Here is a 21,551-nt window from a genome sequence, read left to right on the forward strand (position 1 = left end):
CTCGATCGAACACTACTCGCTCATCTCTAGTTATAAACTATTAGACTAGGACACAAGCTCTGGTCTAAGAGAGGTACTGTAGGATAAGCAGTTGTGTCTGTATCTCTTACATCGCTGGTAACTGCACATAGCCTGAAAGTCACTGAATATTATCACATCTATGTATAACATGATACATGACACAACTACCATTAATAACAGTGTTACCATTTAAACGGAAAATGTAAATTTTTTCCTTTTGCCTCATGTGATACAAAACAATGCATTTACTATACAAATTTAAAGGGGTTTTCCGCTGGACATAACCATATTTAAATTTACACACATAAATGATAGATTGTTTTCTGTAACCATCTTTGAGGTGACAATCTTTTATCTTGTTAGCTTGCCAGTGGATGTGGCCATAAATGTAGGGACTTTCTGTGTTCTGACACTTTTCGGAAACCCAGCTATGATTCCCCTATTATGGATAGATGATCTACTTGTGTCTGAAAACAGAAGCAAGCAAGTACAATACCTGGCCACAATATGGAAATCATGGGGGACTAGAAGACATCCATTTTATGTATAACCCTGGTGATAAGAGCGTTAATGATGGGGAGTCTGGAAATTCACTTTTATAAGCTTTGATGCTTATGGCTTTGCCATCCCTGTCATGGGCACAGGCTCACTTGGAAACCTTACGTATACTGTATGCCCTTTATCCACAGTTGACATTGCAGACAAGGTTGCATGTACATTTTGGATATTCTTTTGCTGGATAGTTTTGACTGTGTTTAACTGTTAAACCAGTGGTTCTTAACCTTGTTTGAGGTACCGAACCCACCAGTTTCATATGCACATTCACCGAACCCTTCTTTAGTGATAAATCAAATATGATTTATTTCCAAATTCAAGTCATAGGTATATGTTTTTTTTTACTGGTACACAAAATGAACCGTGCATATGGCCTAGGGTTCGATCGAACCCTGGTTAAGAACCACTGTGTTAAATCAATAGTTGTCGGATGTATTAATATTTATTTTTGTGTTGAGTTGAGAGAAATAGTTTTGCTGTTCTATCCAGAGGAATGACGGTGGGTTTCATGCTGATACCTCAGTGTTACCATTGCACTGTATTTATAGCTCTAGGCCTTCATCTTTCATGCACTTGCTTCCTCTTTGAGTCATTCAGACGTATTGTTGATAGCTGCTATGTCAGATCAGCAAATATTTTCTAAAAACAGTTTACAGAAAGTCAGCTATACGTGGAAAAATGCAAGTTTCTTATCCTTCATCACTTGTTCAAGCTAAGATTCACCTTGTTCTACTTCAGTCTAGATACCTTGCAGCAAGAAATACTAATTTTTGTGACTGTATATCCTTTAATAATATAAGTTCCAAAATAAATCTGTACTTCTAATGTTATTTTCTGTTAGTTGTTATTTTATGTTGGCAAAGCTTTACCACCAACCATTTGTCATATCTACTGTACATTGTGTGTGGTGCATCTGACCAGTCCGGTTAGGCACTAGAAAATGTTATGAATTACACCTGGCCAACATCTTCGTGGGCATTAGCTCTGGTTCTCTGCTATACATTACAGCGGAGACCTGATAGTTGTGGTGGCAGTGCTGCAGCAGAGCAGCCACCATCTTGAAAGACCCAACATCCGCTGTGATAGTACCACTGATGTCAGAAATGGGTTAAAGACAGATATGTGTATAGATATCAACCCCAATAAACAAATAACCTACTCATCCCTCACTATATGCTCATCACTACTGTATATTCATTGCTACTACTTCAAAAAAAATCCACTATCCAAAAACTCTTTGTAGGATGACCATCTTGGTTCAGAAAGAATCCCAATTTCCATCTATAGGAAAAAAATAGACTCTCCGTAATACAATTTAGTATTTGATAAAGCAGAGAGGAAAAAAACATTTAAATATATATTTTTTAATTAAATAAATATATTATTAATTACTATTATTAATTATTTAAATCATTTGTTATACCTCAAAAATAGATAAAATATCCATACTAATCATAACATTATTACACATAAATCCTACATCCAATCCCAAAAAGCAAACACCCAGTGAAAACAGTACAATCTAATATGTGCCTCCCTAGTAACAACTAGAGATGAGCGAACAGTGTTCTATCGAACTCATGTTCGATCGGATATTAGGCTGTTCGGCATGTTCGAATCGAATCGAACACCGCGTGGTAAAGTGCGCCATTACTCGATTCCCCTCCCACCTTCCCTGGCGCCTTTTTTGCTCCAATAACAGCGCAGGGTAGGTGGGACAGGAACTACGACACCGGTGACGTTGAAAAAAGTAGGCAAAACCCATTGGCTGCCGAAAACATGTGACCTCTAATTTAAAAGAACAGCGACGCCCAGCTTCGCGTCATTCTGAGCTTGCAATTCACCGAGGACGGAGGTTTCCGTCCAGCTAGCTAGGGCTTAGATTCTGGGTAGGCAGGGACAGGCTAGGATAGGAAGGAGAAGACAACCAACAGCTCTTGTAAGAGCTAAATTCCAGGGAGAAGCTTGTCAGTGTAACGTGGCACTGACGGGCTCAATCGCCGCAACCCAGCTTTCCCAGGATCCTGAATGGAATACACTGTCAGTGTATTCCCGTATACCCGATATATACCCCGATACCCGTTCCAACGGTGTGCCCCCCCACCTTCACCCCAGAAATACCCTGCAAGTCCCCTAGCAATAGAATTGGGGCTATATACACCCACAATTTTTACTACTGGTATACAGTGCCATTGTCTGACTGGGAATTCAAAGAATATATTGGGAATACAAATACCCTCATTTCTTGCTACTGCCATATAGTGCCAGTGTCTGACTGGGAATTCAAAGAATATATTGGGGTTACGTGCACCCACAATTTTTACTACTGGTATACAGTGCCATTGTCTGACTGGGAATTCAAAGAATATATTGGGAATACAAATACCCTCATTTCTTGCTACTGCCATATAGTGCCAGTTTCTGACTGGGAATTCAAAGAATATATTGGGGTTACGTGCACCCACAATTTTTACTACTGGTATACAGTGCCATTGTCTGACTGGGAATTCAAAGAATATATTGGGAATACAAATACCCTCATTTCTTGCTACTGCCATATAGTGCCAGTGTCTGACTGGGAATTCAAAGAATATATTGGGGTTACGTGCACCCACAATTTTTACTACTGGTATACAGTGCCATTGTCTGACTGGGAATTCAAAGAATATATTGGGGTTATAAATACCCTCATTTCTTGCTACTGCCATATAGTGCCAGTTTCTGACTGGTAATTCAAAGAATATATTGGGGTTACGTGCACCCACAATTTTTACTACTGGTATACAGTGCCATTGTCTGACTGGGAATTCAAAGAATATATTGGGAATACAAATACCCTCATTTCTTGCTACTGCCATATAGTGCCAGTTTCTGACTGGGAATTCAAAGAATATATTGGGGTTACGTGCACCCACAATTTTTACTACTGGTATACAGTGCCATTGTCTGACTGGGAATTCAAAGAATATATTGGGAATACAAATACCCTCATTTCTTGCTACTGCCATATAGTGCCAGTGTCTGACTGGGAATTCAAAGAATATATTGGGGTTACGTGCACCCACAATTTTTACTACTGGTATACAGTGCCATTGTCTGACTGGGAATTCAAAGAATATATTGGGGTTATAAATACCCTCATTTCTTGCTACTGCCATATAGTGCCAGTTTCTGACTGGTAATTCAAAGAATATATTGGGGTTACGTGCACCCACAATTTTTACTACTGGTATACAGTGCCATTGTCTGACTGGGAATTCAAAGAATATATTGGGGTTATAAATACCCTCATTTCTTGCTACTGCCATATAGTGCCAGTTTCTGACTGGTAATTCAAAGAATATATTGGGGTTACGTGCACCCACAATTTTTACTACTGGTATACAGTGCCATTGTCTGACTGGGAATTCAAAGAGTATATTGGGAATACAAATACCCTCATTTCTTGCTACTGCCATATAGTGCCAGTGTCTGACTGGGAATTCAAAGAATATATTGGGGTTACGTGCACCCACAATTTTTACTACTGGTATACAGTGCCATTGTCTGACTGGGAATTCAAAGAATATATTGGGAATACAAATACCCTCATTTCTTGCTACTGCCATATAGTGCCAGTGTCTGACTGGGAATTCAAAGAATATATTGGGGTTACGTGCACCCACAATTTTTACTACTGGTATACAGTGCCATTGTCTGACTGGGAATTCAAAGAATATATTGGGGTTATAAATACCCTCATTTCTTGCTACTGCCATATAGTGCCAGTTTCTGACTGGTAATTCAAAGAATATATTGGGGTTACGTGCACCCACAATTTTTACTACTGGTATACAGTGCCATTGTCTGACTGGGAATTCAAAGAATATATTGGGAATACAAATACCCTCATTTCTTGCTACTGCCATATAGTGCCAGTGTCTGACTGGGAATTCAAAGAATATATTGGGAATACAAATACCCTCATTTCTTGCTACTGCCATATAGTGCCAGTTTCTGACTGGTAATTCAAAGAATATATTGGGGTTACGTGCACCCACAATTTTTACTACTGGTATACAGTGCCATTGTCTGACTGGGAATTCAAAGAATATATTGGGGTTATAAATACCCTCATTTCTTGCTACTGCCATATAGTGCCAGTTTCTGACTGGTAATTCAAAGAATATATTGTGGTTACGTGCACCCACAATTTTTACTACTGGTATACAGTGCCATTGTCTGACTGGGAATTCAAAGAATATATTGGGGTTATAAATACCCTCATTTCTTGCTACTGCCATATAGTGCCAGTTTCTGACTGGTAATTCAAAGAATATATTGGGGTTACGTGCACCCACAATTTTTACTACTGGTATACAGTGCCATTGTCTGACTGGGAATTCAAAGAATATATTGGGGTTATAAATACCCTCATTTCTTGCTACTGCCATATAGTGCCAGTTTCTGACTGGTAATTCAAAGAATATATTGGGGTTACGTGCACCCACAATTTTTACTACTGGTATACAGTGCCATTGTCTGACTGGGAATTCAAAGAGTATATTGGGAATACAAATACCCTCATTTCTTGCTACTGCCATATAGTGCCAGTGTCTGACTGGGAATTCAAAGAATATATTGGGGTTACGTGCACCCACAATTTTTACTACTGGTATACAGTGCCATTGTCTGACTGGGAATTCAAAGAATATATTGGGGTTACAAATACCCTCATTTCTTGCTACTGCCATATAGTGCCAGTTTCTGACTGGTAATTCAAAGAATATATTGGGGTTACGTGCACCCACAATTTTTACTACTGGTATACAGTGCCATTGTCTGACTGGGAATTCAAAGAATATATTGGGAATACAAATACCCTCATTTCTTGCTACTGCCATATAGTGCCAGTGTCTGACTGGGAATTCAAAGAATATATTGGGGTTACGTGCACCCACAATTTTTACTACTGGTATACAGTGCCAATTTCTAACTAGGAATTCAAAATGCGCAAGGCTCCCGGAAAGGGACGTGGACGAGGCCGTGGGCGAGGTCGGGGGAATGGTTCTGGGGAGCAAGGTAGCAGTGAAGCCACAGGGCGTCCCGTGCCTACTCCTGTGGGGCAGCAAGCATTGCGCCACTCCACAGTGCCAGGGTTGCTTGCCACATTAACTAAACTGCAGGGTACAAACCTTAGTAGGCCCGAGAACCAGGAACAGGTCTTGCAATGGCTGTCAGAGAACGCTTACAGCACATTGTCCAGCAGCCAGTCAGACTCTGCCTCCTCTCCTCCTATTACCCAACAGTCTTGTCTTCCTTCCTCCCAAAATTCCGAAGCTTTACAGAACAATAACCCAAACTGTCCCTGCTCCCCAGAGCTGTTCTCCGCTCCTTTCATTGTCCCTCAACCTGCCTCTCCACGTCACGATTCCACGAACCTAACAGAGGAGCATCTGTGTCCAGATGCTCAAACACTAGAGTCTCCTCCATCTCCGTTCGATTTGGTGGTGGATGACCAGCAACCCACCCTCATCGACGATGATGTGACGCAGTTGCCGTCAGGGCATCCAGTTGACCGGCGCATTGTGCGGGAGGAGGAGATGAGACAGGAGTTGGAAGAGGAAGTGGTGGATGATGAGGACACTGACCCGACCTGGACAGGGGGGATGTCAAGCGGGGAAAGTAGTGTGGATGTTGAGGCAGGTGCAGCACCAAAAAGGGTAGCTAGAGGCAGAGGCAGAGGTCAGCAGCTTAGGCGAAGCCAGGCCACACCCGGAATCTCCCAAGATGTTCCAGTTCGTACCCAGCCCCGAAAAACTCCCACCTCGAGGGCACGTTTCTCGAAGGTGTGGAGTTTTTTCAAGGAATGCGCCGAGGACAGATATAGTGTTGTCTGCACAATTTGCCTCTCGAAATTGATTAGGGGCTCTGAGAAGAGCAACCTGTCCACCACTTCAATGCGCCGTCATTTGGAATCCAAGCACTGGAATCAGTGGCAGGCAGCAACGGCAGGACAAAGGCCGCCTGCCGTTCACGCCACTGCCACTGCCTCTGCCACTGCCTCTGCCTCTGCCACTGCCACTGCTGACTGTGCTGGCGATGCACTCCAGAGGACGAGCCAGGACACCACTTCATCTGCCTCCGCCACTTTGTTGACTTCTACCTCATCCTCCCCTGGTCCTGTCTTATCTCCTTCTCCTGCACCATCAAAGGCACCATCAGGCGTTTCTTTACAACAACCCACCATCTCTCAGACATTGGAGCGGCGGCAGAAATACACTGCTAACCACCCACACGCGCAAGCCTTGAACGCCAACATCGCTAAACTGCTGGCCCAGGAGATGTTGGCGTTCCGGCTTGTTGAAACTCCCGCCTTCCTGGACCTGATGGCAACTGCGGCACCTCGCTATGCCGTCCCTAGCCGTCACTACTTCTCCCGGTGTGCCGTCCCCGCCTTGCACCAGCACGTGTCACTCAACATCAGGCGGGCCCTTAGTTCCGCGCTTTGCACAAAGGTCCACTTGACCACCGACGCGTGGACAAGTGCATGCGGACAGGGACGCTACATTTCACTGACGGCACACTGGGTGAATGTAGTTGAGGCTGGGACTGCTTCCCAAACTGGCCCGGTGTACCTCGTCTCCCCGCCTAACATTCCTGGCAGGGACACGAGAAGAACACCCCCCTCCTCCTCCTCCTCTACCGCCTCCTCCTCCGCCACCGCCTCCTCCTCCGCCACCGCCTCCTCCTCCGCTGTTAGATTGACCCCAGCTACGAGTTGGAAACGTTGCAGCACTGGCGTTGGTAGACGTCAGCAGGCTGTGCTGAAGCTGATCAGCTTGGGGGACAGACAGCACACTGCCTCCGAGGTGAGGGATGCCCTCCTCGATGAGACGGCAATATGGTTTGAGCCGCTGCACCTGGGCCCAGGCATGGTCGTTTGTGATAACGGCCGGAACCTGGTAGCAGCTCTGGAGCTTGCCGGACTCCAACATGTTCCATGCCTGGCCCACGTCTTCAACCTAGTGGTGCAACGTTTCCTAAAGAGCTACCCCAATGTTCCAGAGCTACTGGTGAAAGTGCGGCGCATGTGCGCCCACTTTCGCAAGTCGACAGTAGCCGCTGCTAGCTTAAAATCTCTCCAGCAACGCCTGCATGTGCCACAACACCGGCTTTTGTGCGACGTCCCCACACGCTGGAACTCAACGTTTCAGATGTTGAATAGAGTGGTTGAGCAGCAGAGACCTTTGATGGAATACCAGCTACAAAACCCTAGGGTGCCACAAAGTCAGCTGCCTCAGTTTCACATCCATGAGTGGCCATGGATGAGAGACCTTTGTGACATCCTACGGGTCTTTGAGGAGTCCACAAGGAGGGTGAGCTCTGAGGATGCGATGGTGAGCCTTACAATCCCGCTCTTGTGTGTTCTGAGAGAATCCCTGATTGACATCAGGGATAACTCAGATCACACAGAGGAGTTAGGGATAGCATCCGATCCGTCACAGCTGGAGAGTAGGTCCACACATCTGTCCGCTTCACTGCGTTTAATGGAGGAGGAGGAGGAGGAGGAGGAGGAGGAGGAAGAAGAGTTGTCCGATGATGTGATGGTGATACAGGAGGCTTCCGGGCAACTTCGAATCGTCCCATTGTTGCAGCGCGGATGGGTAGACATGGAGGATGAGGAGGAAATGGAGATTGAACTTTCCGGTGGGGCCAGAGGAGTCATGCCAACTAACACTGTGGCAGACATGGCTGAGTTCATGTTGGGGTGCTTTACAACCGACAAGCGTATTGTCAAAATCATGGAGGACAACCAGTACTGGATCTTTGCTATCCTTGACCCCCGGTATAAAAACAACATCTCGTCTTTTATTCCGGTAGAGGGGAGGGCCAATCGCATCAATGCTTGCCACAGGCAATTGGTGCAGAATATGATGGAGATGTTTCCAGCATGTGACGTTGGCGGCAGGGAGGGCAGTTCCTCCAGTAGGCAACCAAGTTCTCACCGGTCCACACAAACGAGGGGCACACTGTCTAAGGTCTGGGACACCTTGATGGCACCCCCTCGCCAAAGTGCCGCCACGGAGGGTCCTAGTGTCACCAGGCCTGAGAAGTATAGGCGCATGTTGCGGGAATACCTTTCCGACCACAGCCCTGTCCTCTCCGACCCCTCTGCGCCCTACACGTATTGGGTGTCGAAGTTGGACCTGTGGCTTGAACTTGCCGTATATGCCTTGGAGGTGCTGTCCTGTCCTGCCGCCAGCGTCCTATCTGAGAGGGTGTTCAGTGCAGCCGGTGGCATCATCACTGACAAGCGCACCCGTCTGTCAGCTGAGAGTGCCGACCGGCTCACTTTGATAAAAATGAACCACCACTGGATAGAGCCTTCATTTTTGTGCCCACCTGTGTAAAGCACCCCAACATGAAACTCCATGTCTGTACTCAACCTCTCCAATTCCTCCGCATCCTCATACTCATCCACCATAAGCGTTGCACAATTCTGCTAATACTAGGCTCCCTCCAACATGATTTCCCCCAACTCTGCTGGTTAGAGGCTCCCTCCACCCTGATTTCCACCAACTCTGCTGGTTAGAGGCTCCCTCCACCCTGCTTTCCCACAACTCTGCTGGTTAGAGGCTCCCTCCACCATGAATTTGCCCAAACTGGGCTGTTTAGAGGCTCCCTCCACCATGAATTGGTCCAAACTGGGTTTTTTAGAGGCTCCCTCCACCATGAATTGGTCCAAACTGGGCTGTTTAGAGGCTCCCTCCACCATGAATTTGCCCAAACTGGGCTGTTTAGCGGCTCCCTCCACCATTAATTGGTCCAAACTGGGCTGGTTAGAGGCTCCCTCCACCATGAATTTCCCAAAACTTGGCTGTTTAGAGGCTCCCTCCACCATTAATTGGTCCAAACTGGGCTGGTTAGAGGCTCCCTCCACCATGAATTTCCCAAAACTTGGCTGTTTAGAGGCTCCCTCCACCATTAATTGGTCCAAACTGGGCTGGTTAGAGGCTCCCTCCACCATGAATTTGCCCAAACTGGGCTGTTTAGCGGCTCCCTCCACCATTAATTGGTCCAAACTGGGCTGGTTAGAGGCTCCCTCCACCATGAATTTGCCCAAACTGGGCTGTTTAGAGGCTCCCTCCACCATGAATTTGCCCAAACTGGGCTGGTTAGAGGCTCCCTCCACCATGAATTGGTCCAAACTGGGGTTTTTAGAGGCTCCCTCCACCATGAATTGGTCCAAACTTGGCTGTTTAGAGGCTCCCTCCACCATGAATTGGTCCAAACTGGGCTGGTTAGAGGCTCCCTCCACCATGAATTTCCCAAAACTTGGCTGTTTAGAGGCTCCCTCCACCATTAATTGGTCCAAACTGGGCTGGTTAGAGGCTCCCTCCACCATGAATTTCCCAAAACTTGGCTGTTTAGAGGCTCCCTCCACCATTAATTGGTCCAAACTGGGCTGGTTAGAGGCTCCCTCCACCATGAATTTGCCCAAACTGGGCTGTTTAGAGGCTCCCTCCACCATGAATTGGTCCAAACTGGGTTTTTTAGAGGCTCCTTCCACCATGAATTGGTCCAAACTGGGCTGTTTAGAGGCTCCCTCCACCATGAATTTGCCCAAACTGGGCTGTTTAGCGGCTCCCTCCACCATTAATTGGTCCAAACTGGGCTGGTTAGAGGCTCCCTCCACCATGAATTTGCCCAAACTGGGCTGTTTAGAGGCTCCCTCCACCATGAATTTGCCCAAACTGGGCTGGTTAGAGGCTCCCTCCACCATGAATTGGTCCAAACTGGGGTTTTTAGAGGCTCCCTCCACCATGAATTGGTCCAAACTTGGCTGTTTAGAGGCTCCCTCCACCATGAATTGGTCCAAACTGGGCTGGTTAGAGGCTCCCTCCACCATGAATTTCCCAAAACTTGGCTGTTTAGAGGCTCCCTCCACCATTAATTGGTCCAAACTGGGCTGGTTAGAGGCTCCCTCCACCATGAATTTCCCAAAACTTGGCTGTTTAGAGGCTCCCTCCACCATTAATTGGTCCAAACTGGGCTGGTTAGAGGCTCCCTCCACCATGAATTTGCCCAAACTGGGCTGTTTAGAGGCTCCCTCCACCATGAATTTGCCCAAACTGGGCTGTTTAGAGGCTCCCTCCACCATGAATTTGCCCAAACTGGCCTGTTTAGAGGCTCCCTCCACCATGAATTTGCCCAAACTGGGCTGGTTAGAGGCTCCCTCCACCATGAATTGGTCCAAACTGGGGTTTTTAGAGGCTCCCTCCACCATGAATTGGTCCAAACTTGGCTGTTTAGAGGCTCCCTCCACCATGAATTGGTCCAAACTGGGGTGGTTAGAGGCTCCCTCCACCATTAATTGGTCCAAACTGGGCTGGTTAGAGGCTCCCTCCACCATTAATTGGTCCAAACTGGGCTGGTTAGAGGCTCCCTCCACCATGAATTTGCCCAAACTGGGCTGGTTAGAGGCTCCCTCCACCATGAATTGGTCCAAACTGGGTTTTTTAGAGGCTCCCTCCACCATGAATTTGCCCAAACTGGGCTGGTTAGAGGCTCCCTCCACCATGAATTGGTCCAAACTGGGGTTTTTAGAGGCTTCCTCCACCATGAATTTGCCCAAACTGGGGTGTTTAGAGGCTCCCTCCACCATGAATTTGCCCAAACTCTGCTGGTTAGAGGCTCAATCCACCCTGATTTTCAAAACAAATGTTGGTGCCAACCTCAACTTACTACAAGGGCCAAATTCACTGCTGGTGACAAGCTCTCCTCACTGCAAGTGCCAAATACACATGTTTCAAGGTGTTTTCCTACTGTCAGAGAGGTGGTATTGAGTGTGTAAAGTGTGTAGTTGTTAGGCTGTGATGTTGGGGTAATAGAGGGTCTTTGGTGTGTTAGATGCCCCCAGACATGCTTCCCCTGCTGTCCCAGTGTCATTCCAGAGGTGTTGGCATCATTTCCTGGGGTGTCATAGTGGACTTGGTGACCCTCCAGACACGGATTTGGGTTTCCCCCTTAACGAGTATCTGTTCCCCATAGACTATAATGGGGTTCGAAACCCGTTCGAACACACGAACATTGAGCGGCTGTTCGAATCGAATTTCGAACCTCGAACATTTTAGTGTTCGCTCATCTCTAGTAACAACACTATACACTAGTGCTACAAAACTAATTATATGTGTATATTTGGATATTAATAGTGAGATTTTGTCATAGTGCTTAAATAAATTAATAAAAATAGTCTAATATTCCAAATGAACCATACACCCTAAAGTGTACGAGAAACTCACTTCTGTCAATAAGTGGAACATAAAAACTTGTTCCAGAAAAGAAGTCCTATGTTCCTATAAGACCCAGTTTACATCTGCGTTCAGGCCATTCCGTTCCCCTATATGTATGAAATATGCAGAGGCAAAAGTCCTGGAAGCAGCACTTTTCTCTCCATTATAGTCTATCGTTGGTTTCCTAAGGTAACCGTTTTTTATGTGGATTAAGTTTTCATTCGGGGAAAAAATATATGTAATTGGGATTGATGAAAGTCAATGTGGGTACCATGACCCTATATATATTGCAATCTTCACATGAATGTGAGCCTATTAAGCACATCTCTCGTAAAGTGGCTCTGAGTCAATCTATCATTCAGATTCGGTGCCGTCTCACCATCAAAAAGGGCTTCTCCGAAGTATAGGTTTAATGTTAAATGTTTAAAGAAAAGATCTCAGCTGATCCCATTGATGTATCCAGTAACAAAGTGAAGTTGATTATCTTTAAATTGTATTCTTGAGGTCAACAGTTGTTGCCTGTGCGTCTCTCTCGATCTTTGATATGCACGAGAAAATATCTGATGTGGGTATCCCTGATCCTCGAATCTCGTGGTCTTTTCTGATGCATGGTGTTTAAATTCAACCAGGTCTGAGCAGTTGCATCTAAGCCAATAGATCGGACCCACCGGGATCTGTTTCTTGGTATGTGCCCGATGGAAGTTTTCATAGTCATCTCTAGTAGTTGTTTGCAAATCTTCCTACCACTGGATTTTTCAAATCCAAAAAAATCCACTGAAATATCTGTCATGGAGGAAATGAAATTAATGCTCAGATCATTATCATTAAGAGTGGTTACTAAAGCCACTTATTATGGGTTATGTTATGTGTTGGGGATAGTAAAGGGTGTTATGCTGTGTGGGGACCAGTAAAGGGAGACAATATACTGTGTGGGCCAGTAAAGGGGGCATTATACAGTGTAGGGGCACTTTTTAAAATTTCTTTTAGGCCATGCTATCGTCCGCTTCAAGTTCCCGCTTATGGTACCATAGTGTAGGTGACAGTGTAGCCAGGAGGACATGGACTGTATGTGATAGGAGAACTATTACCTATGAGATAACCAATATGTATGTGTGGGGGAGACTATTACCTGAGTGGGGAGACAATTGGGACACAATTACCTATGTGCAGGGGCCACTATTACCTATAAGGGTACCGTTACCTGTAGGGGGAAGATAATAAGGAAACTATTACCCATTACTTGTGGCCCTTGGTGAAAAAGCGTTTGAAGCCCCTGGACTACACCTCTTAATGTTATGGCTTTTTGATCTATAGAATTATTAAACAAATACACTGTGGAGGGGATTTTTGAGATGACTGTAAACCTCCGGGGCTTATTTGGATGTTTTTATTTTAATTTCTGTAGAGCGTCCCTGAAAGTGAGAGTAGTGTGTACTCATACTGAGAGTGAAACTAGGGTGGAGAGCAAAACAGCTGTAAGTGGTCATCACATACATGTACAGTGCAGCAAATGTACAGATGACTACTAGAAACATGTATATGTACAGCCTGAAGATAAATGTTTCACTATTATGCTGTTAAAATGATACATATTACCATGGAGGAGTGAAGGTTTAAAACATGAAGGTTTTCACATACAGGGTCATGGCAAATTACAAAAACCCACGGTTCCTTCTTTTTTTTTTTTTTTTTTTTTTTTTTTTTTGTTAAGAGTCACCATGGATTGCATTGACTATATTATTCTCAATGAACCATGTGAACTTTATGCCCCAACAATAATAAAATGATTACTGTTGTTGTGGGAGTTTTTTTTTTTATATATTTGCCTTCTTTATGAACTATTTTGCATTGAATGAGGTGTATTATTTTTATTTCTTTTATCAAAATCGTGTAATTGAATTTTCCTTAATTTAGTCTGCTTTTCCGCTGTAAAATCCAACCACACTGTTTGCATTTGTTTATGGTTGGCTTTCTTCCTTTGGTTTCTTCTATGAAAATAGACTTTCTGTTTCATAGGTGCTCTTTAGAAACTGTGTGGCTAGGTGGCCACCGCATTCATGAGACTATGCATATTAGTTGAAAAAAATCTGCAAAACTGCCTGAATTTATTAAATACCTCCTAATTAAACAATAATATATAAACTCTGGGCTAATGTTTTAGTATGATAAATTATTACTTCTATTCCTCCACTTTTTACTGGTCCTTTGCTTGTTTCAATGCATCTTGCACATAATGTGTGTCTGACTAACACAAGAGCCAGTGTACGTTATGGCATCAGGCAATTTCTAAAAATTGAACTTTCTAGAAATTTGTAATAATTGTATTAATTTAGAAATCTCCATTGTAACTAACGGGTTGTACCTTGTGGGTGACGTGTTTCTTTAGTAACATGCCCCAAGTGATTCAAAGTGCTGCAGTGATTATATATATATATATATATATATATATATATATATATATATATATATATATATCTGCAGCACTTCAGGTCTTTGGCTATTTTCACATCACATATTTATATGTACACATCAGGAAAGCTAAGCATGTCCATAGGATGTGAAAAGACTTTTAACTAAACAGAAACTGTGTTTTTTTCTAATAGGCAAGCTTTGTATGTAAGTAAGCAGGGGTCAGTTCACATGACCTTGTCCAGGCTGGGAAATACGGTCTGAGTGACAATCGCATTTCCCAGCCCAACTGCAGCTTGTCTGAACTGATCTGACAGTATCATAGTGGTTTATGATGCCAAGACAACTGCATACTTACATGATGTGGTATGTTCAGCACAGTAGAGCTACAGTCGTCACAGTATCCTAAATCTTTATGATTTTGTGAGTTCAGTTCAGTGGGAACCTGGTTTAGCTGGGCACTGTGTTCCTGGTCTAGACCACATGAATGATCCTAGGCCTCGTGCACATTGCAAAGCTACATACATAGAGACTGCATTACATGGCATGTCTACATTGTGTGCCACCAGTGCTCATAAGCAAGAATATACCATATACACTCGAGTATAAGCCGACCTGAATATAAGCCGAGGCCCCTAAATTTACCACAAAAAACTGGGAAAACTTATTGACTCAAGAATAATTCAATTAAACCGACTGATAAGTGGAAAAGCTGAAGATAGACAGCACAGTAATCCCGGAGCTCTCACCTCCCCCCTCCCCTATCTGAGGAGCTCCATTGCTTGTCAGCCCCTCCCTCCTCCCCTGAGAGCAGGCAGCTAGTCACTTGGGAAATGAGCATATAAGCCAAGTGGCCATAGAAATGCAGTGTCAACAGTGAAGTGAATAAATTATGATAGCGGCCAAACAAAACAGTTTTGATAAAGCAATGTATTTAGGAAAAGTCTTAAATCCACATAAACTAGCAGTATAGATAGGATGCTTTTCATGGGACAACCCCTTTAACCCTTTCATCGCCAGGCACGTAGCTATACGTGCTCCCAAGGTGGCACTTCAGTAGCGGAGGATGTAGTTACTACGTCCTCCCTACTAATGCCGAAATCTCTGGACTGCATCAACATATCTTGATGCTTTAAAATGCATTTTAAAGAAGAGACTCTCATCTTTAAAATGATACCAGGGACTTGATGATTTTACTTACAGTCTTGGAGGGATTCACTGTTGAAAACACTATTTGGCATTGAGATCCAACTGCAGATCTCAATTCCCGACAGCGTTTTAATAGTGAATTGCTCCAAAACTGTACATCCAATCATCGGGTTCTTGATATCATTTTAAAGATGAGATCCTCCTCTTTAAAATGCAATTGAAAGCATCAAGATATCAAGAAAGCATCATCTTTTTTTCCCCCTGACGAAGCCACTGTAGTGGCGAAACGCGCGTCGGGGTGCGTTCATTACATGAAGGTCCACCCATAGGTAATTTACCACTTGGTATCATGTTATTTCACAGAATATTTGCACTTTAAAAAACTATATGTTATATATGCACTTTAGAAACTATGGATGTTTCACATATCCTTATATATATGTAATATAAGTGTCATTTATTCATCATCAACCATTAGTATTCCATCTTGGGCCTTCATTGTTTTGTTTGGTTGTATCACCCCATTCATTATTTCTGTCTTATATATGTTTTAAAATGTATTTAAATAAAGCTTTATATATTTTTTGCTAAACATTTTCTGTGGCAGTGCGCTTTTTTAGCATAGTGTTCTATTTATATTGCTTTGCCAATTTTTGCCCTATATTTAGTTGTGTATAAGCATCAAGATATGTTGATGCAGTCAAAAGATATAGGGCTCCAAAGTGTCCCCCCGCTCCTGTCTAAGCAAGGAATTTGCGATCTTTAACAAGAAAGGAAGAGGGACACGAGCAGTTCAGCAGAGAGAGAGAGACAGTGAAACAATCTGACTCTCTGCATATCTTGTATGTGACAGCAGGAGGGGGGTGGCAGGGACTCTATTGTTCCTATTAACCCTTCTCCTGCCAATCAGAGCGTATACTATACATTTGTCTCTGATTGTCATATACAGTTATAATGTAATTCCCCCTGAGCTTTACTAGTGGGGTATTCTTATGTTATACCTCCTGAACATAACCAGGAAGTTTATTGGCGCTGTGACCCAGACGTTTACCATTGTCCAGGTCGCAGCGCCAAAAAAAAAAAAGTCGCACCGAACACTTACACAACATATACATAAAGTCGCAAATAAAGTTTACATTTCACCCAATCCCTGTCCTGTCTATACCTGAGCTTTCTACAGTGAAATACGTCTCTAGTGATGTCCGTTACACACTAAAATAATAGTAATAACGATTATCACTAGAAATGAAGGTATAGATGGCTAAAATTTTTATAGGGGGATGGAAAATAACATTTTTATGTAAAGTCCTATTTAATTTGCATGCACAAAATGGGATGGCACATTTCTGCGATTTTGGCGATTCTTTAACACCCGCCCCTGTAAATATATACATGTGTGGTATGTATGAACTCCTCACATATTGCAGTTTTATGTACAGTACATTATGTTTGCAGAAAGGGATTTCTTGAGCCGCACTTTAGTGGCAAATTTGAATTATTGCGCAATTTTTGCTAGCAGTCTGTTTGCCGCAAAGTTGAATGAAGGTGGTTGTATATATGAACTATTAAATTGTGTTTTTATATACGGTATGCTGTGTACTCTGAAAAAAGTTAGATTTTGGTATCACAGTCACAGTTTGGTAGGTGCAGTATAGCTTTTTAACATATTAGTGAACAACAGCAAAATCCTGCTTGTCTTCTGTATTCGTGTTTTTGGGAGTCCGAGCTCTTGTTGTAGTTGATGTTTGCAGTACATACAGTATATATACACATTGTATACACAATAAGCTATTATTTTAAAAGTATTTTGTATATGAATCTGAGATTGAACATGAGTTTTAGGTGCAAATATGTGTTTTAGCGTATTTTTTTCAAAAAATTATTTGTGTTGGTTGCAAAGTTGCATGAAGGTGGATGTGGCTATCGATGACTGTAATTTTTTCTACTGCCCCCAACATTCCTGAGCAACAAGCACAGTTAGTTTTGATGCCTGATGTGCTATTTCAGCTCTGTAATCTTAGAAGGGAAGTGTCAGGCATGATTCAGAACTCATAACTACATAACTAATAAGATCGACAGACACACAGAAAATATTGATGTTTATATGCATGTTTAGATAGATGGGAAAATTTGCTGTATGTACTGTACTGCTACTCTCCTTAAAGGGATTCTATCATTAGAGTGCCTTTTTGAGTTAATATTTGTTCCCTACCTTTATAATTTTGCATCACGCTGCTGTTCTGTTGATATTCTGTTTTTTTCCCGCTACGCAAATGAGTCTCCAGACAGCACAGAAGGTGTCCCCTGTGCTGCCTGAAGACTCTCCAGCAATGCCTCAATCTTCTTCAGCCACACCTCTCTGCTGCATCCTCCATGTCGTCATCACACTGCACTCGGGATGGAAATCCAACGCATGCTCAGTTGGTTCTGTCATTGGGCTTTGGGCAGAACTGACTGTGTATGTCTCTTCGGCCATTTTACCATGGGCACTTAAAGTAACAGAACGCTCGTGTAAGCGGCATAAACATGCGTAGTCAGCCCTGCCCAAAGCCCGATTGCAGAGCCGACTGAGCATGCGTAGAATTTCCATCCTGAGCGCAGGCTTGGCCCAGCGATGACGATATAGAGGATGTGGTGGAGAGGCGTGGCTGAAGAAGATTGAGGCGTCACTGGAGAGTCTCCAGACAGCACAGAGGATGCCCCCTTTGCTATTTATGCACAGGGGGTGTTCCACTTGTGCAGTCTTGGAGACTACTTTACATACCGGGGAAAAACGGAATATCAACAGAACGGCGGCGCGGAGCAGAAATATAAAGGGAGGGGAGGAATAGCTTTTCTTTAAGGCTATTCCGATGTGGTATTACCTCAATAAGGGATTCTAATGATAGAATCCCTTCAACCTCTTACCTCAGCTCCTTTAATAATGAAAAGAGAGTCCTACTTGTGTAAGCTGTTAGGAAACATTCATATTTTTGTGTAAGTTTTTTTTTTAGATTCATGTTTAATCTATTCATGTACAGGCATAAGAAACCTGTATTTTTGTATCATTCCTAGAGGCTGGAAAACAACTATTAGCCTTTGGTGTTTGATGTCATTGAAGAAGAATGCATTTTGTGTTGTTTTTTTTTTAGTTAAATGATGCCATGTGTATAGCAGCTTCTATAGAAGCTAGATAAAAAGCTTTAGAATTTTGTGTGTTTTCTAGAATTATTGATTGAATATAATGTACAAATTTATACTGCAGCTCCAAGTACAAACCCATTTATCTGTTAGAGTTCCATGTACATTCGGGTTTTCATATTATCATTGTTTTGTGAAAACAAAGGATTCATATAATAATTATGTATAAATTATGGTAAAGATTACTGTACCAGATACACCACTTGCTGGAAAGAGGCTACCAATTTAAAGGGATTCTATCATTAGATTTAGGCAAATTTGCCTAACGGCATGTTGGTATATCCTTTAGGAAGGCTATTCTATCCGATTCCGATATCCGATTTGCATGTGCTGTAGTGAGAAGTGCTGTTGCTAATGCGGCGAAGGATAAGAAGAGAAGGATCACGTCACATGAAGGGGCTCATAGCAGCCAGAGGAGGTGGGACGCTGAATATGATGGTCCTGTGTTCGGAGCACAGGAGGAACACCCCCTCTGTGCACAGAATTAGCATATAAGAATAAAGTCTGTATTTTAAAAACGACATGGTATACAAGATAAGAAAGGTAGGGATAGAATAGCCTTTCCAACATGTCATTAGGCAAATTTGCTTAAATCTAATCCCTTTAACAATGCAGAGAACCATGCATACCGTAAGACTTCATACACTCTGGGCTCTAGTGTCTGTCAATATAGTTATTAACTCTGGAATACCTATTATTCTAATAAATCTTTGCTTCAGCTGGTTGTCACCTCATGTGATAATATGCTGTACTAATATGTCCGTGTGAACAACAAGCTGTCACAGTAGGTCAAAATTTGTAAGCTGAACACAATTGCTTGTGCCTCAATGGTGCAATTTGGTATCGCTCCAGTGTATGTTTTGTAGTGACTTATGATGCTTATTGTGATGTTTATAATATTTTTTTAAAACATTATGTATTTTATTTTTTTTCAGAAGGAGCTATCAGGCCACAAGAATATTGTTGGATATTTAGACTGTGCCATTAACTCTGCTAGTGATAATGTTTGGGAGATCCTTATCCTTATGGAGTACTGTAGAGGTAAGCATGAACTGTCCATTATGCAAAGCCATGCGCTGTCTGTGATATGGGCAGCACACAGTTCCTTTTTATTTTAGTTTCAAAGGTATTTAATGAAAGATATTACCATATAATAACATATCAGCAATAGCAACAAATGTAGCTCGTGACATGTCAAGAAAAGCAAGAATAAATATCATCCCAAAAGAAGTAAATTTAACATCTGAGCAAATTACTAAATGTTATACCTACATATAGGGCTACGTATACAATATTACTTAGCTTACAGACATTATTCGGCGCTTGGCACCCTGGTATAAAGCCTATTTGAGTGTAAGGCTAATATGGAGGTGAAAATCTTAATATCTAAATTTAAAGGTGAGATCTGTCAATAATTGGTAGAGTTGGTACTTTCTTTGTTGAGCTTAGTGATCACCTTTAAAACACTAAGCATATCTGGCAGAAAGTTACCACCCTTTAGGATGTGGTTACACGTGTTTGAATTTGTTAGAATAAAGGGCCAATAAAGCGTCTGGCTCTGGTGCATTCCTACTTTTGAGGGAGCCAACAGTCCTATTTAGAGATGAGTGAACACTGTTTGATCGAATAGATATATTCGATCGAATATCAGGTTGTTCGAGGTATTCTATTCCAATCGAATACCACGAGGCAAACACACTAAAAATTCGTATCCCCTCCCACCTTCCCATGTGCTTTTTTTTGCACCAAAAACTGTGCACGGGGGGTGGGACAGGAATTACGACAACGGAGGCATCGAAAAAAAATCGGAAAAAGTAATTGGCTGGCTAAATCAGATGACCTCCAATTTATACGAATGGTGGATTTAATATCCGGTTCATATGAGACTGTGAACTATATGACTGTGAGACAGGGATAGATGTACAGCCAGGGTTAGCTAGGGATTACCTTTATTTAGGTGGGAATGTTACTCACACAGCTCTTTGGGGCTCTATCTGGTCGGGATCCCTGTCAGCTTGCGATATGCGGGAGCTGACTTTTTCCCATAGGAATGCATTGACCAGCGTTGATTGGCCGAATACCATACAGAGTACAGCATTCAGCCAATCAAAGCTGGTTCTGCCGGAGGCTCGTCTGTGAGGAGGCGGAGTCTAAGATTGGACCAGAATGGAGACTGGTGTGGACCGATCTTAGACTCTGCCTCCTCCAGCAGAACCAGCGTTGATTAGCCGAATGCTGTACTCTGTATGGCATTCGGCCAATCATTTCTGGTCAATGCATTCCTATGCCGAGATGTAGAGGAGCTGGCTGTGTGCTTAGCTCGACTAGTCCGGAGATGCAGCCGAGCTGAGCGCACGGCCAGCACTGCTACACCGGAGATGAAGCAGAGCTGGCCATGCGCTGAACCCTGCTGCACACTCAGCTCTGCTGCATCTCAGATGTAGCAGAGCTGAGTGTGTGCTGAACCCTGCTGCACACTCAGCTCTGCTATATCTCTGATGCAGCAGAGCTGAGTGTGCAGCAGGGTTCAGCACACACTCAGCACTGCTACATCTGAGATGCAGCAGAGCTGAGTGTTCAGCAGGGTTCAGCACACACTCAGCACTGCTACATCTGAGATGCAGCAGAGCTGAGTGTGCAGCAGGGCTCAGCGCACACTCAGCTCTGCTACATCTGAGATGCAGCAGAGCTGAGTGTGCAGCTGAGTGCACAGCCAGCTCTGCTTCATCTCCGGTGTAGCAGAGCTGGCCGTGCGCTGAGTTCAGCTGCATCTCCGGAGTAGCTGAGCTGAGCACACGGCCAGCCCTGCTTCATCTCTGGTGTAGCAGTGCTGGCCGTGCGCTCAGCTTGGCTGCATCTCCGGAGTAGCCAAGCTGAGTGCACGGCCAGCTCTGCTTCAACTCCGGTGTAGCAGTGCTGGCTGTGCATTTAGCTCAGCTGCATCTCCTGAGTAGCCGAGCT

At 43.6% G+C, this 21,551-nt stretch overlaps 1 protein-coding gene across 1 annotated transcript in view; it reads left to right on the forward strand.

Annotated features, from left to right (window-relative positions):
* BMP2K (BMP2 inducible kinase) overlaps positions 1-21,551 on the forward strand; it is a 153,580-nt gene that overhangs the window by 59,354 nt on the left and 72,675 nt on the right. The window contains exon 3 of the mRNA XM_075284144.1: positions 19,526-19,631. Coding sequence (XP_075140245.1) covers positions 19,526-19,631 — 106 coding nt within the window. The remainder of the gene's footprint in view (positions 1-19,525; positions 19,632-21,551) is intronic.

The sequence above is a fragment of the Leptodactylus fuscus genome, chromosome 1 (assembly GCF_031893055.1).
Source record: "Leptodactylus fuscus isolate aLepFus1 chromosome 1, aLepFus1.hap2, whole genome shotgun sequence".
Taxonomy (NCBI): Eukaryota; Metazoa; Chordata; class Amphibia; order Anura; family Leptodactylidae; genus Leptodactylus; species Leptodactylus fuscus.